The sequence below is a fragment of the Stegastes partitus genome, unplaced genomic scaffold (genome assembly GCF_000690725.1).
Source record: "Stegastes partitus isolate 25-593 unplaced genomic scaffold, Stegastes_partitus-1.0.2 Scaffold1920, whole genome shotgun sequence".
NCBI classification, from domain to species: Eukaryota; Metazoa; Chordata; class Actinopteri; family Pomacentridae; genus Stegastes; species Stegastes partitus.
This window is the reverse complement of record NW_007579651.1, coordinates 31,097-48,243: the sequence shown is the minus strand read 5'-3', so window position 1 is coordinate 48,243 and position 17,147 is coordinate 31,097. Positions and strand designations below refer to the sequence as shown.

At 41.6% G+C, this 17,147-nt stretch overlaps 1 protein-coding gene across 2 annotated transcripts in view; it reads left to right on the top strand.

The window, feature by feature from the left end:
• The first annotated feature begins 377 nt into the window (after positions 1 to 377).
• Positions 378 to 17,147, top strand: part of virma (vir like m6A methyltransferase associated) — a 27,178-nt gene continuing 10,408 nt past the window's right edge. For both annotated transcript variants that reach the window (XM_008303020.1, XM_008303019.1), the window contains exons 1-14: positions 378 to 440; positions 923 to 1,035; positions 4,163 to 4,249; positions 6,928 to 6,976; positions 7,051 to 7,213; positions 7,315 to 7,434; positions 8,698 to 8,919; positions 10,566 to 11,290; positions 12,486 to 12,623; positions 12,700 to 12,926; positions 13,975 to 14,502; positions 15,087 to 15,241; positions 15,980 to 16,062; positions 16,606 to 16,699. In XM_008303020.1, coding sequence (XP_008301242.1) covers positions 378 to 440; positions 923 to 1,035; positions 4,163 to 4,249; positions 6,928 to 6,976; positions 7,051 to 7,213; positions 7,315 to 7,434; positions 8,698 to 8,919; positions 10,566 to 11,290; positions 12,486 to 12,623; positions 12,700 to 12,926; positions 13,975 to 14,502; positions 15,087 to 15,241; positions 15,980 to 16,062; positions 16,606 to 16,699 — 2,767 coding nt within the window. The remainder of the gene's footprint in view (positions 441 to 922; positions 1,036 to 4,162; positions 4,250 to 6,927; positions 6,977 to 7,050; positions 7,214 to 7,314; positions 7,435 to 8,697; positions 8,920 to 10,565; positions 11,291 to 12,485; positions 12,624 to 12,699; positions 12,927 to 13,974; positions 14,503 to 15,086; positions 15,242 to 15,979; positions 16,063 to 16,605; positions 16,700 to 17,147) is intronic.

The following is a 17,147-nucleotide window of genomic DNA, read 5'->3' as shown; positions in this document are numbered from 1 at the left end:
ATTGTACCAATGTTATAATATTTTTTTAATATATGTATTTATTTAAAGTTACATAAGTTTGCTCCTGTTTGATGTTTTGCTAATTTGTTTGTTTTTGGAAATAGTAATAATATGAAGTAGATTAAAATGATTTTTTTCCCCAAATTTTGCCATGTTCCCATACCTCTTTTAAAAACGGAAATGATTGAGTTAATTTAAAGCTTAGCTAAAAAAAATGCTTATGTTTACAGCTCCATATAGTAGAAATAGGAATAATAATTTAATAAATGTTCAAATATTTGTTTTTGTTTACAGTCGTTTGTCGGTGATTGGTTGGCTTGCCCCGGAAGTATTCGCCGACCCGGAAGCTTACCCCTGGCCCGGCTAGCAGCAGCAGGATGGCGGGGGACACTTCAACGGAGCTTCTTTTTCTGGATACGTTTAAGCACCAGAGTGCAGAGGTAAGATTTCTGACGCCTCGACACACTCTTGTGTGTTTACTGCAAAGCTGCCTGCTTTAAAAACTCTCATCGATTGTTTTAGGGAGTTTTGGAGAATGATGTTCAACTTCCAAGCTAACGTGCTAGCTGGGCTAACATTAACAATTCGTTATTAATAACGCTGCAGCTCACAGCTTTCATTTCACTGCACACCTGCCTAATTTTACACTTAACTCTCCCAAACACGTTTACTAAAGGTGACTGAATTTAGATAATAGCAAAACTCCACGCAGCTGCTCCTGTAGCATGTTTGCACGGTTTGTTTGCTAGTTAGCCAGGTGGCAAATGCTAACTTTAACCTGGCCGTGTTTACCTCCCAGCCGGAAGAAAAGTAACTGTTCTCGTCTGCAGTGTTTGCTGTGGCCGATGCTGCTAAATGCAACATTATTAAATCAATTTTGTTTAACGTAACTATATGAATTTTGATGTTTTGTGCATTTCAGTTAACCAACGTGGATGTGGTGCGGTTTCCTTGCGGGGTGCTGGTCACAGAGGTTCGGGTCATTCCTCCAGGGATCAAGGCTCACAGCAACCTGCCTGACAGCAGAGCGTTTGGGTATGAACTATAACGGGACCCACAAACATTCAGTGACACACACACACTCAGCTGAGGATTACACTCCGCTAAACTAAAGCAGTTTAATCCAACAGCCCTGCTGCAAATACTGAAAAGTGTAAATCTTACCGTAGCCCTTTTCTGACCTGGGATAAGTGACATTCTTGCCTGAATCTGTTACAGTGACGGCATTCTGTCATTTAATCATACGTCCCTTTGTCGCAGGATTAGACAATACAATGACTGATGTGTAATGCATTACAATAAACAAAAATCTAACTGATAGCAGCAAACTCTTCAAATAGCCAACCTACTTTATTCATGATTGATGGTAGCCAAACTGGACCTCAACACAGCTGCGGTGTAAGAAGTTGTTTATCTGCAGCTGATAAACTTTGACTCTGTGTGATAGCTCACCTGTCTGGGGTGAGGAAAAGTTCACAGTGTGACCTGCTGTTATATCCTGATCCATCCTGTCTCCATGTCGGGGATCATTTAGAATTATACGCAATTAATGACGTTAACTTCCTCCCACGCTCATATGGATGCTGCTGCTGTCTGATGCTGCATGAATTCAACAAAACCCTGTGGAAAGAATCCTTAAAAAACAGCTGGATGCAACAAAAATTTCTATTGATAATAGATGTAAAACCTGTGGAGCAAATTGAATGAAAAATGTTGTTGTGGTTTTGGCAGCAAACTGTGTCTGTGATGTTCAAGTCTGTTGTGTCATACTTTGAGCATGTTTCTTTATGCAAACTTGGTATGACGAATGCAGGTCAGGATGCATCAGTCTGATACTGAATCATTGTTGAACTTGATACTGACCTCATTACGCCGACTGGGTGTTGACCAGTTGTTTCACAACAGATGCAGATTCTCTGTTATGTGACATTAAGGAAGTCAGTGTGTCATCAGTTGTTTTCTTGCTGCGTTCATTCATTAATGGCAGGCTGCTGACATTGTTTACAGTGCTACAGCATTCCCTGCCCTCATGTTGCTTAAAATAAACCAGACAGTCAGTATGCAGATTTCAAATTTAGGAAAACAAAGAGTAGCACGTATATCTGATTGTTCCTCCGTATCAGCACATAGCAGCCATCAGATTATACCGAGAGGATAAAAGCTGGACTGCTTTGTTCTATATTGCAGGAAATCCTAAACGTTGTTGCTTATGATATATTGCCTCAGGGGGTGTTTGTTTGCTAAAGATACCTGAGATGTATGTGTGTGCATGCAGGAAGTAGTGGGGCCTGCATGAATGAAGAAGCGAGCAAGTTTGACACCTGAGCTCCGTTGTCGAGCAGGTCCTGATTCCCACCGAGCCTGTTGAGTAATGTGTGATGTAATTTAACTGCATGAATGGACTCAAGAATGCAGAGATCCCTTTGTGCAGGGGTGGGCAACTTGGATGAAGCACTCTGCCATGTACATCATTTTATATGGCAGTCTTGATATATCATGTGATAAAGGACATTTTCCGGAAATCACTTGAGAAACTGGTCTTGGAATATTGTTTTGGCCGACAGTTGTGCCATAAAATCCTCTTCTATTCTGCCTACGATGTTCAATTTTGACAGTAATAAAGGTTTTACTCAAATTATTATTTAGATTACAAGTATTGGTGGGGATGTTTCGTATATTAAGAAACGGAGAGAGAAAACACGTTTGCTACAAAACCTGTGACCTCAGTAGTAAACAATTTCAACAATGTCAACAAAAACTGAACTTTATTACCTTCTTGAAAGATAGATTATAGGAAGAAGCTTGTATAAACACGCTGAACTGTACATAGTGTGTCGATGTTTTTTGTCCCTGTCCCATTTTTCTGCAATTTAAAGTCCTAGTCCTTAGTGGAAAAGGCACAACCACAGTTAGAAGTAGAGAGAACTCAAACTCTTGTGTGCAGTATAACAAATGTATAATGCCATAAACCATAAAAAAGAAATTAAGAGTTCATTTGCAAAAACCAATAACTCCGTCTTCACAAATCTCCAGAAAACCCACTTTTCCATCGTCTACCTGAGATGATGTCAATCAAACTTAAGTTATCTCTATTTTTGTCATTTCTACTGAGTCAAATCCACTCAACTTCAGTTTGATTGCTGTTATCTCAAGCAAACAACAACAACAAAAAGTTTTCTGAAAATCTACAAAGATGGAGTTATCTGTTTTTGCAAATGAACTCTTCAAATATTAATTGAAAAGGATGTTGAATCCTTATGTCCAGCATTTTTTCAAGTGCCCACAGATGTTAGCAGTATTGTAAGAAATGGTGGCCATACATATTATAGATATTTTGCCGCTAAAAATGTTAAAGTTGTACCACACCTGCCTGTTTTCTGTAAACACAGCCTGCAGTTCAGTCCCTGAGTTTTTTGTTATGCGACTGTTGGTCACAGCTGAGTCACTAATGATTTCTTAGTTGTGTTAACGAACACAGATTTGTTTTTTTTAGAGTCTGATTACTGCTAGTGGTTTATTTTTGGATTATTATTTTATTTTTTTAATAAGACATGTAGAATAAACGATTTCAATGACACAATTTTATGGTTAGATTTGGTGAACTTTTCCAACAGAATTGCACGTCACATACACATTTTACAGCTTCTGGCTTGGATAAATATTTTAATTAGGAGGATTTTTTTATTTTAAATCTTTTACTCATCATTGTTTGTTGTACTTTCGTGTTGGATGGTCAGATTTGACCACGAAGGAAAAAACACTGGCATATTTTAATTTATAAATGCATTTTAGGTTTGCTTCCTCGTTATTTACAGGTTTTTATTTGTACAAAAGCTGGTTACAGTCTGGATCCATTGCTACCGTCTGTTCCTAAGGCTAGAACAAAACAGGGAAAGAAAACTTTTGAATCCGCTGCTCCCTCTACCTGGAACCCTTTACAAAAAGACCTGAAACTGCAAGAGCTGGTTAAATAAAGGTTAAATAAAAAAAATAAAATAACGACACCACGCCTTTCAAAGCAGGTTTCTGGGTTCAGGTGGTTAAATAAGCATTAGATTGTAACCTAATAAAGTGAATTTATCGTCATACATTGCACCCTAATGTTGATGTATAACTTATTCCGATTGTCTCATCACTGCTCTTTGTGTCTCTGTGTTTCCAGGGAGACTTCTCCTCACGCCTTCCAGTTGGAGCTGTTCTTCAATAATGCCGCTAAACCCAACAGCCCCACCTTCCACAGACTGGGCAGGTCAGAATTATTTTCACCCTCTTCAATCTCGTTTCTTTAAACCTCCTGAGTCGCCTCTTTATAGTTCACGGTGAGATCTCAAAAGTGCTTAAGATGCAGAAGTCTGTCTCACCTGTCGAACCGGTCCGCGGTCGCATCCCAGCCCTGTTCTCATTGGCCCAGCGTGCTCCCACCCAGGTTCAGGTGTCTTTGTTCCCCATGCCGGCCGACTGGTCTCTCCAGAAACCCAACCCCACCCATACTGTAGCTGGAAGTGACACGAAAAGTTGGAGGTCTCGGTGAAATGGAGGAGTAGTGGAATGTTTGAGTCAAGCATTTTGATTCCAACCGCCGTAATGACAGAGGTGTGCACAGTAGCACCGGAGCGTAAACCAGTGTTTAGAGCGGCCCATTGTGTCAGAGTTATTGAAATCTGTAAATACGACACACCCGAGTTATTATCTCTGCTGGGAAAGTTGGGAGGAGAGCCTGTGTGACTGCTGCTGAAGTATCTTCCAAATGTTATAAATAGATGTGACAGAAATCTCTCTTACTCAGGGTGCCATAATAATACTTCAAATTCCATTTATTTGTTGTACGAGATAAGCTTTTTTTTGTTTGTTTGTTTTCCTTTTTGGGGCAGGACATCTAACAGCAGAGGCCATGTTGGATCTCAGGATATTATGGTTATGTCGCGTGATTAAAACTAACCTTTCGTAATTGTTACCTTGGTGTCTAATTAGGACAATTTGCATATATCAGCAGGTTGTAACCAGTTTAGCCAAAGAGTGAGTGCTTTATTTGAATAGTTTAGAGAGGCTTGTAGAGGTTCAGAGTTGCAGTTAACCCTCTGAAATCGAACCATTTTAGATCCTTTTTTTACTCACTGTGGGCTCATTTTTTATTGCAGCATAAAGTCCTGCACCTCTACGGAAACAGAACAACCGTGACTAGAAGGAGAGAGAACGTAATGTCTTCTGTGCGCTACAACACAGTTATAACAGCACAAATCGCAATAAAAAAAGAAAAAATCTATATTTTTAATTAATAAAAATGTGGGAAAAATGGAATCAACATGGCTGCAAGTGGCTTGGTGGTTAGCCTCGCAGCAAGAAGGTCGCCGATTCACGCCCCGGGGAGGACACCCGGGATCTTTCTGCCATGTCTCCATGTTCTCCCCGTGCAGTGTGGGTTCTCTCCAGGTTCTCCGGCTTCCTCCCACACAGTCCAAAAACATGTTGAGGTTAATTGGTGATTCTAAATTGTCCGTAGGTGTGAATGTGAGTGTGCTTGGTTGTCTGTCTCTAAGTGTAGCCCTGTGATAGACTGGTGACCTGTCCAGGGTGTCTCCTGCCTTCACCCTGAGTCAGCTGGGATAGACTCCAGCCCCCCACGACCCTAGCATGTAGATAATGGATGGATGTAATCAACATGTCCAACTTTTTTTTTTTTGCAAGTTCCCGCAGGTTTTTTACCACTATGGGGGTAAAACAGTGAATCTGCAAACTGTAGATATTTTATTATTTATATTTTTACAGCATCTGCAAACAGCACTCTGCATATCAGCTGTTAATATGTTTCACCATGCTGAATGCATCTTTGCTCCTCTGGATAACATTTTTGAGCCATGCTGCATTTATTTTATCAACCAGTATGTTTCTATATTTTTATTACATTTTCTGTTATTTTCCTCTTTGCCCCTTTTGTCGTCTCCTCTCTGCAGTTCACCTGAAAACAGTCTGGATTTTCTTGATGCAACTGTTGTTCACAGCTGAGTCAGTTGTGGCTCCTCAGTTGTGTCAAGGAGCACAGAATTTTTTGCCTTTTACAGAATCTGTTTAGTGCAAATGGTTTATTTTTGGCGTGTTTATAAATGAAACTTTTGGACATAAGCGTAGATTTGGTTGTTTTTCTTGACAGTACAGCTGGGAAGTTAGAAATCCAGTGATTTCATCTGTTTTTATAGTTTCTGGCTCTGATAAATGATACTATTCTTTTTCAAATTAACACGCTTTGGGGTTCAGTGAGTTAATTATCTATTTGTTAAGATCTCATAATTTCCCAGAGAAGAAAGCAACACCCTCAGGAGCCTTGTTTTGTCGTACAGACTAAAACACTGGGGGCATTTTTGCTTGAAAAATGACAAAAACTATTCATCATCGGACTAGCTCCTGAATAGTTTTCCCTTTCAGCTTTTCTCTCCTGAATTGTCAGCAGCAGTTCTGGTGAAGTGAGGTAATTTCACCTATAAACTCTTTCTGATTTTACAGTTTCTGGGTCTGATAAATGATGTAATTGTGGCAAAAAGACAACATGCCTCCCAAACCTGTTGACATTTAGAAGGTTAATTCACAAGAAAAACACTAATTTTGATCCTTCACAGGTCTCGACTTGCACATTAGAAATCATTGACTTCGACCTAAACTGCTTTGCCACCAGGATACAAGTGTGCTTTTTAAAAAATGAGGGTTTATGTGCTTTGTTAGACAGTCAGAGGGAGTTTTTTTATTTTTTTGTTTCATAATTACACAGCAATTATGTGATAAAGAGGTTTATCTCAGACTAACAGATAGCAACTACACACGCATGCTGTTTTCTATAAATAAACAAAAATGCTCAAATACAAGATTTTTCAGGCTTTAGTTGGTTTATATTTGCTCGTTTGTTTTAATCCGTCCTGTCTTGCTTTCTGCCCTCAGTCTGGAGTACGATGAAAACAAGTCCATCGTGTTCAGGCCCAGCGGGAAGGTAAACGGCTGCTCGCAAACTAGACTATCCTTCTTCTGTGTTGAGTTGTGAATAACTGAGGTGTGTGTGTGCAGGTGAACACAGACGGCCTGGTGCTGCGTGGCTGGTACACCAGTCTGACGGTGGCAGTTTATGGGACGGCAGAGCGCTCGCATGGACACGACCAGGACTCGCCGCCTCCTCCTCCACCTCCGCCTCCTCAGCAGCCGAGCGGGCTCAAGAGGATCGTTAAACAAGGTGGGCAATAAAAGATGAAGCTAACAAAGTGGAGCAACCCATGAATAGGATGCTAGTTTTTTAATGTCTTAAATCTGTTGCCGCCTTTGTTTTTCTTTAAGAATGGGAGAAAGATGACCAGTACAACGGCAGCCCACCCAGACCGGCACCCAGAGGCCCTCGTACTCCACCTGGACCTCCACCTCCGGACGATGACGAGGAGGAGCAGGTTCAAATGACGGGTCAGAACCAAACATCTGTTTGATGCTGTCACATTATGTCAGCGACTGTTCAGTGATGATAGAGATACTTCTGCTAGGTCCAGTCTTCTCTTAATTAAATGTGAAATCAGTGGAAAAACAAAAGTTGTGGGCGCCGTTCTAGCTCCCCTGGTTGAGCTAGCGTCCCATGTATAGAGGCTATGGTCCCCTACGCAGCGGTCATGGGTTTGAGTCACGCTCATGACCCTTTGCGCCAGGTCCTTCCCCCATTCACCTCCCCCTACTTTCCTGTCTCTCTCTCTGTCCTATCTAATAAAGCCAAAAAAGGGGGAAAAAATCTTTAAAAAAAAAAGAAGTTTTTAAATGTAAAAGTTAGAGAAAAAATCCTGCATTATTTACTGAGTTTTTTTTCGCCAGTGTTGCTATAAAATGCAGCTTTTTAAAAGTAGCATTTCTTCATTTACAGCTGAAATTTCTTCATTTTTAAAATGCATTTATTTTACCAAAGTTAAAACTGCAATCAGCATGTGTAATCTTTTATCCAAATACCCAATACTGCTGTCTTATATGTTATTGATATTTTCTTATTTACAACTATTATTAAAACCTTTGCAAACTCGCTGTTTTATACACCATTCGGCACATCAGCTCCAGAAAGATATTTCAGCATGCTGAATGCATCTTCCAACAACTTACTGCTCTGTACACCATTTTTTTTTAGCCATGCTGCATTTATTATGTTAATCAGGTATCTCTTCTGTTGTCTCCTCTCTGCTCTGTGTAACACTGTCTGCAGTTCAGTTGATAAGTCTGTGAATTTTTTGTCAAGTGACTGTTGGTTGCGTCATGGCTTTTCAGTCTGTTCAGTGCAAATAGTACATTTTTGGCAAATTTTTACACGAGGACTAAAGTGATTTATTTATTTTTATTGAAATATCGCAACTTTAAGCTTAGATATGGTTATTTTTTGATGGAATTGCACATCACACACATGATCAAAAACTGTCCCAAAGTTGAAAATATGATGATTCTTTCTGCTTTTACACACTCAGCCTCAGATCGATGTATTTTTTGTTTTTTCTTTTAGCGATAGTATGCTTTTCTAACAAACCAGCACATTTTGAGGGTCAATGCATTAAAATATTTTTAAAAACAGTATTATCTCTAACCTTCTCATCACAAAGAAGGCCTCTTATTTGCAGATAAATTCCTAGTTTGCATATTTATGTGTGCCGTGTGTATCCTGGTTAACTGTGTATGTGTTTTATCGTGTCGCTTCTGCAGTGGGTGTGATCAAAGACGAGCCGTGCGAAGGCCGTGACGACTACCTGGAAGCCGTCTCACCTGAAAGGTCGCTGCCTGCCGACGAAACCTACTCAGACGCCGAACAAGAGGAAGAGGGCGACGAGGAGGAGGAAGAGGAGGAGCAGGAGGAGGAAGAAGACACCCGGACCGAGGGGAGTGCCCCTGAGGAGGAGGAGGAAGAAGAGGAGGAGGAGGATGAGGGTGAGGACGAGGAAGAGGAGATGGAGGAAGGTAGGGGAGTTCTTATGTGAGAGTAGGGCAGTCTGCAATCCCAAATGGACTCTCAGCCCTGAAGCCCTTTGACAGTAGAGCGTGGTGAGGCGTCGCTGGGGGCCGCAGCGTCCATTTGGGACTGACTTGGAGAGAGTGTGTGCTCTGGCATGCTGCGTCCATCTACAACCGCTGGATGCTGCAGACTCTGAAGGCTTATGATTAACCTGCATAAGCTGTCACGTGGAGCTCCGCCCGATGGCCGAGTGTGTGCTGTAGTCACGTCATGCATGCCCAACTAACCCTGCATGTTTGGAGTGATGCTGCCATGTGGCTCTGTGAGCGTCTGTGTTTAAGAAAGGGACTTTTGTTTTTAGTTGTTGCCGACCTCCTCATTCTCACTCATTTCCGCACACATTCTTATGAAACAGTTGACTGGTCGGTCTGTGTCATCTCAGACAGAATTCAGGAAATATGTTGCTGCACTGTCTTAGAGTTTGTTCAATCCAGGGGGTGTGAGCAGAGAGATAAACATTCTCCTCTCATGTCCACCCCTTGCCACACAAATCGCTCAGCGCTAACTCCAGTAAAGGAAAAATTTGCACTGTATCTTTATTTAAGCTCAAGCTTCAACAGCGCATTTAACACTGCAGATCACCAGAGTTGTCTAGTTTCTGTCCACATTGTGCACCCAGCTTGTGGCGTAAACGATGCCAAAACAAAATTGGAGCAGGAAAAAGTCAAAATGCTCCATCTTTTTCAAAAATTCAGTCTTGACTTTGTCCAAAATTTGTTGCTCGCCCTCAGCTTTGCTCACATGCCCTGGTTCAGTTCACATAAATGTGTTATTTGGCACCAAAGTTCTTTAAAACATTGTGGCTGAATTTTGAGAATTTTAATATTTTTACACCTGGCAAATTCTCTCATTTAAATTGTTGTTTTTAAAGATTCTAACTGCGAAGCCATATTTAGAGTTCAATATCACCAGAAGTGTAACTCCCACAGCCATTACATTTGGTGAGGACACAGACAAAATTGTTTCTAGGAGATCCAAATGTTTCGACGGCGCCAGTAGAGCCTAATTTTTTCATTATTGGTACTTGAAAATGGTAAAAATGTTCAAATGTTGGTTGTACCTGCCCCCTAGAAAGTTGCTCTAAGTGTATATAAATGGATGTTTATACTTTTCCTACTAAAAATACAGTCTTTGGCTGACATTTTACCAACTTCTTTGTACTTTTCTGGAATTTTCATTAACCAAAAATTAGACATTTGATTATTTGGAACTGCTGGAAACTATTTAGTCTGTCTTCACCAGATTTCATACACATGTGAGTTGTATTTCTGCAGATAATAAACTTTTAAAATCCATTTACTGGTGAGATGTTTTTTGAGGGTGAAAATGAGAAAACCAAGGTTTTAAAATGTGTAACATTCTCAAAATTGAGCCAAAATATTCTCCTGAACCTTTGGGCTCCAAAATAACAAATATGTTGACTGAACAGAATCTGAGATGGTGGAGCAACATCGCGATCTAAAATGACACGGACTGACTCAGACAATGTTTGAAGCATTTTAATTGTTCCTCCACAGTTGATAAACTTTGTCAAATTCTCCCCTTTTCTTTGCTCCACCAGGCGATGATGGCTACGAGCAGATTTCCAGCGATGAGGACGACCTTGACAACGGCAGTTTTAAGCTGCCCACCTTCGACATGGACTACACCCCTGAGGATCTCGCGTCCGTCCCACCGGTCCAGTACGACCCGTACGAGCGGGAGCTCAGACCACTGCTCTACTTCACTCCTCCGTACAAGACTCGCTTTGACACCCAGTTTGAGAAGGCCAGCGTGGACGAGCCCCGGGACGCTGGTGGAACAGAAGGAGTCGGAGAGGAGGCCGAGGCTGTTTCTCACCTGAAAGAACTGCTAACTAGCATTGGCAACGACAGAGACGCCCGCTGGGTCACCGCTCTGGAAGAGGCACCCGGACTCCTGACCAAAGGGCTGGCTTATTTAATTAAACAGGGAGAGGCAGAGATGGAGGACCACATCAGAGTTTTGGTGCAGTGGACCCTCCAGGCTCTGAGTATGGAGGTTGCTCTCACGCAGCCCATCGCTCTGAACCTCAGGCAGTTAAAAGCCGGTGCGAAGTTGGCTTCATACCTGGCCGAGTGTCCACAGGGCCTCACGGTGCTGCTGCGCGAGGGGGCCCTGAGCGTGCTGCTGGAGCTGCTCCATGCCGACCACGTCTCCTCCACGCTGAAGCTGAGCATCCTAAGAGCTCTTGACGCTCTGATCAGCGCTCCTGCCGGGGTGGAGGCTTTTCTGCACGGAGGAGATTCAGAGAAGAGCGGCTATCAGGTTAGCAACACTTAGTCGACACTTTCTCATCATTTTCTCCTACATGTGTTTGCACGGATCCCAGTGGTCGAAAATCTTTATACAATTACTGCTTGCACGGAAAGCAATGTGACAAATGAACACCTAATATCCTGAACCCCAAATCCCGACAGAAGCTTTTAGAGGCATGTTATTTTCAAGAAATTGCCAAACTCTTACATTTGTAAGAGACTAAAACTGTAAAAAACCAACAAAAAAAATTCAGCTTTGCGATGGCAGTTGAACTAATTATGCGAGACATTTGGTTCAAATTGTGAAATTAACCAAATCTAAGCCTGAAATTGTGATATTTCTTTAAAAATGTACTGTATTCTATCATTCTCATTCGGGTAATATGCAGGCTATGTTTAAACAGAGCAGAAAAGAGACGGTAAAAGAGAAGTTGTAAACAAATTAGAGAGACTGACAGCAGATGATAGATACCTGATCAATAAAACAAATGCAGCATGGCAAGCAAGTTGTTAGAAGATACCTTCAGCATGGTGAAACATCTTTCTTTAGTTGATGTGCAGAGTAGAGTGAAAAATGGTGAGTTTTTGCAGGTTGTAAAAATAGTTGTGGATTGTGAGGAAATAAGCATGAAACAAAGTGAAGGGACTGAAAGGAAAATAAAGTATTTGATTGATAAAATACATGCAGCATGGCTCATAAAGGGTAAACAGGGGAGCAAGTTGGATTTACGATACATTGAGAAAAAAACACAGTTTGTAGAGATTGTTAAAATGTAGAGCCACCATTTTTTTCGAGTGTTTTTAACACCTCTGGGCACTTGGAAAAATGTTATACATGTTGATTTCAGGCTTTTTTTTAGTTTTTGTAAATAAATATTTACACTTTTTTCCTTCATAAGTTAAGGCTTTATAACTGTGTCATTCTGCACACACGACGTTTCTGTGTTCTCTCTGTTTTTAGCTAATGGTTGTTCTGTTTCCATAGAGGTGCAGGACTTTATAGGGCGGTGAAAACAGCCCACAGTTAAACTAGGACATGAGCAGAAACACCATCGAGATAAAAATGCAGCGCATGTAAATTGAGCAGCTCATGAGCAGGACCGACCTCCTGCCCTTCACATCTACATAAAACACTGAGAAGTTGGAAGAATGTGATACGTTTTTGTCTCATTAAGATCTAACGCCAAGCTTTATGTGCTTCACAGCGTCTGGTCCAGCTGTTCCTGCGTGAAGAAACCGTGAGGGTCATAACAGCTGGAAATGCCATACTACAGAAGAGCCACATGTACGAGGTGCTGGTCGACCTGCAGCATGCAGCAGCAGCGTGGAGCGAACCGCAGCAGGTAACGGCCAAACCAATGCACTCACGCACACTTCAAAGACTGAGGAGGCTTTTTAATGACCGATCGTTATCCTCAGGAGGAGATGGAAGATGCAGAGAGCCCAATGGAGGAAGAACCGTCGCTGAGCTCCCCCCCTGTGAGCGAAGCAGAGCTTGATAGGATGGCAGGCGTTCTGGAGGAGCTCCATCACCTGCTGGAGACGGCTTCTCACTGCATGGTGCAGCCGCCTGGCAAAGCGTTCCCCACCACGGCTAGAATAACAGGCCCACAGGAGAGGGACAACCCATATCCAACTCTGTACAGGTGCACAGTCACACACACGTGACCTCACATTTTACAGTGTAAAATAAGAAAAGATAGAACTTTATTAACAGTACTTGTGCTGGATATTACTCAGAAAAAAAAGAAAAAACATAACATGAGAATAAATTCAGTGCCTAATAAAAAAAACAAGAAGATATAAGAATGATACATTACAAAAATAACTAAAAAAAGACTGAAGTAAGAACTTGTGCAGGCAAAGGTACTGTAGCAGTAAATTAATATTACTCATGATTATAAAGAAATATTGCAAATTAAATTTTAAAAAATGCAGCTATGACAATAATGAAATATTACACATGAAAATAATAAAATATTAACATAAAATGGAACTTTTGCACATAATAATGAATAATTACACATGAAAAGGAAATATTGCACATGATAATGAAATATTACATATGATAATGATGAACTATTGCACATGAATGAAATATTGCACTAAAATATTACACACTAAAATGAGCTGTCATGCTTGAAATTTAAATAGACTATTACACATGAAATTGAAATCTTGCAGTGTAGAAGTTCAGACAAGGTAAACCTCGTTTTGACTAAGGATGTCAACGATTAATTGATTATGGCCGTTAATAATTCAATCATTGAAAATATATTGATCGATCAGAGAGATAGCGACGGACATGCATGTCAGAGAATGTATTGAAGATTACCTGTAGTACCTGGTTGTTCCACCAGGTGGGGCCTCTTAGTGTAGCAACAAGAGGAGGAAGTCATTCAGTCCGGCTGTTCTGTTTGGCAAGCAGAGAGCATTATGGGAATTTAGTTAGTGAAGGGCCACCATGAGAAAGTCTTTTGTGATGCTGAATGTCGGACAGAGTTCTCAGGATGAATGCACTAAAACAGCAGCTTTGTGGCCTCAGTGGCTGATATTCTACATCAGAGAGACGGCCCAAGTCATGTGGCTCAACCTGTCGGATCAACTTCTGCCATGTGGCCACATTCAAAGCAGATGCATCAGAATGATCCCTGCTTTCGACTCATTTGCATTTCCATGTTTATCTCCTTTCAGGTATATGCATGCAAGTCATTTCCTGGAGAGCACGGCGGCGGTGTTGTCAGCGGCGGCTGCAGCCGGTCACGTCGGTGTCACCCAAGCTGTCAGGGAGCTGCTGCGCTTCCTGTCCATCACCCAGTCAGGCCTGCTCTTCCTCCTGGCCCAGCCGACGCCCACCAACCTGCTGCTGCGTCTGCTGGCGTCGATGGCAGAGTCCGAGGGCGAGGAGAGCACGTTCACTGGAGGAGACGGAGGCGCCGCAGGGCCCGGGTTTGGTGAGGAGGGCTTCGGCGTTTGGCTGATGCAGGCGCTTCACGCTCTGCAGGGCGTGTCGGAGCTCATGAGCCACGTGGCTGCAGGGGGAGACGGCGGCGCAGGACTGGAGGAGGGTGACAACGCGGAGGTTCTGGGCATGCTCCACGCGCTCTACCTCATGACCTTCACACAGACGGGCCGCAGTGCCGTAGCGCATGTTTTCAGCCTGGACAACAACCTGTCCTGTCTGGTTACGCTGCTCCAGCATCACAGCAAGGATGGACAAGGGTACGGCTGTCTGCTCCTTCTGCTTGTTTCTTTAGTACTTGCGACACATGTCAAGCAATCAGGGAACTTTTTTCCACATTTCTGCACCAATATTGGTTCCAAAACATCACAGAGAGTAAAATACAGTTTGCTGCAACACTTACCTTTCTCATTCACTTTGCTCTACAATTTAACATCTATTATAGATGAAAATGTCCAATAAAATAAAAGTTCATTATGATGAAAACAGGCTAACTTTGTCTGGCAGCTGTACAGTTAGCTATCTGAGGCTCATGCTAATGCTAAGCTAGGTCATTAAAATGCTGGGAACATTTAGGAGCAGCAGGACTACAAAACAAAATAGATTTTTTAATGCTATTTTGATAAATAATCAATCAATTTTTATAAGCAAGACTGGCTATTGGTTAAAGAAATTGTCTGAATGAAGCTGCAAAGGACACACAAATCTGTCTTAAAGTCAAAATGCCGTCACTTTAACAGACCGATAAAGCAGCAATGTTCCATATCCCTTATTAAAAATGACTTTGTTATGCGCTTCGATTTCAGTATGTTGTTCCATTTTTGTCTTTTTCTTTTTCTGACAGTGAAGCCAAAGCGCGCAAAGCAGTGACCTACAACTACGCCTGCATGCTGGTGCTGCTGGTGGTGCAGACGTCCAACGAGCTGCGGATGATGGAACAATACGCTGCTCCGCTGCTCACTTTAGCCAAAGCAGATGACACCAATGCCAAGCTACAGGGTAAATATTACTAGCGTCACACTGTGCAGGACAGTTTTGCTGGTGTCTGCGTCAGTGTTAGTTGTGGCAGTAAATTCAGATTTGTTTTTGTCTTGTGGTAGTTTTCCTCAATGACATTTTGGTATCATATTTGTGTTTTTATAGCGTCTACTTTGAGCCTCTAGCTGTCACCACTCTGACACTAATAGTTATGAAACCTTAATACAGTTTTCAACATTATTTCTAGTGAAGCTTTAGATTTAAAGCCGTCATTAATACTGGAACTGACTTGTTTTTTCAGACAGTAACGTGTGATGATTTGCAACTGAAAATAATGTTAATTTACCTTTCTGTTTATTGTTGCCTGAATGTTTGTGGTTTTTTCAGCTATTTTTATCTGCTTCTTATTGTTCTTTGTAGATGAGTTTGGTTCAATTTACTTTCAAGAACCGTCTGATAACATCACTGCCTGAATGCAAGAAGCTTCTTAATTAACAGATAAAACTGATAAATCTACTGAAGAAGACATGGTTATTATTCCACAGAAGCTGCAGCTCGTTGAAAACACTTCATTCATTCATTTTTAACATGATTTCTATCCATCAGTGAAAAAAGAAAATATTTTCTGTAGTTCCTGTCTTGAAATATTGCTTTTTATTCAGCTATAATTTTGTTTTGTCCTGAAAAATAGGTTGTCAGCTAGTATCGTTCATCATAGTTGAGCTAACACTGATCTTTGTGTGTCTTTTTGCCGTTCAGAGCTCAACAAATGGCTGGAGCCTCTGGAGAAACTTCGCTTTGAGATTGGCAGCATTCCTACCCTCATCGACTACATCAAGCAGGTACGGATCTCTCACTCGATATGCATCTTGCTGAATTAATGCGGCGCTTTACTGCGTCTTCAGTTCTGATAAGTGCGAGCTTTCATCTTCCTATATTACCTGCAGACAGGCCTAATAACTCCGGAGTCCTTTTAATTCACTTAGCAATGTTTGGACAGAAGCCAAAGATTTGTCTATAGCACCTAATTGAGGGAGTCTATTAAGTGAGGGAGTCGAGGCTCACCCTGCCCCTTTTAATGAGTTGATATTTAAAGAGCTGATTCCATTTATTAGCAGAGGAAAACAGGCCAGCTGACAAGGTGACTCATTATTCTGATGCATAAGATCTCCATAAACTATTACCCAAACAGGAGGTATTTATACTCAGATGTACGTTCTGATCCGATGCTGTACGTCAAAGCAGGCAGTCATATATCTGCTTGGAATGCAGAGCGTCATCGACAAGTCTGAACCTCTCCGATGCATATATCCGCCATGGGGCTGTGAGCTATATGCAAATAAGTGCTGCATGACACTCCCAACATGGTTTTCTTTTGACTGCAGAATGTGGAGAATGTGTTGACTGCTGAGGGAACCGGGCTGGTCACTGCTCTGAGGGTCCTCTGTCACATTGCCTCCCCGCCTCCGGCTATAGAAGGTAATAATGCCAAACAGGGTGTCTGAAATGTTTCAAGGGATGAACACTAAACGCTTCTTCAGTTGTCACATTGTCTTCTTTTCAAGTAGAGATTTCCATTTCAGATTTTTTTGGGTTGTAGCTGGTTACTGTGTCGTTTAACCCTCTGAGCTGGTTTTTGTCTCGTCACACTTTAACTCACTGTGGGCTCATTTTTAAGTCCTGCACCTCCATAGAAACAACACAACCAGAGCTGGAAGTGAAGAGACCTCAGACATGTCTTTGTGTAGGATGACACAGTGATAATGCCATAAGTCATAAATGCAAAATAAAAATGAAAGTGGAACTTCTTTGATTATTTATCTCACAAAAATTGAGAAAACTTGGAATCCACATGAACACAAACATTTTTACCAATACTTGAAAAAAAGTGTTTACAGACAGTCGTCCTCAAATGTATTCATATCCT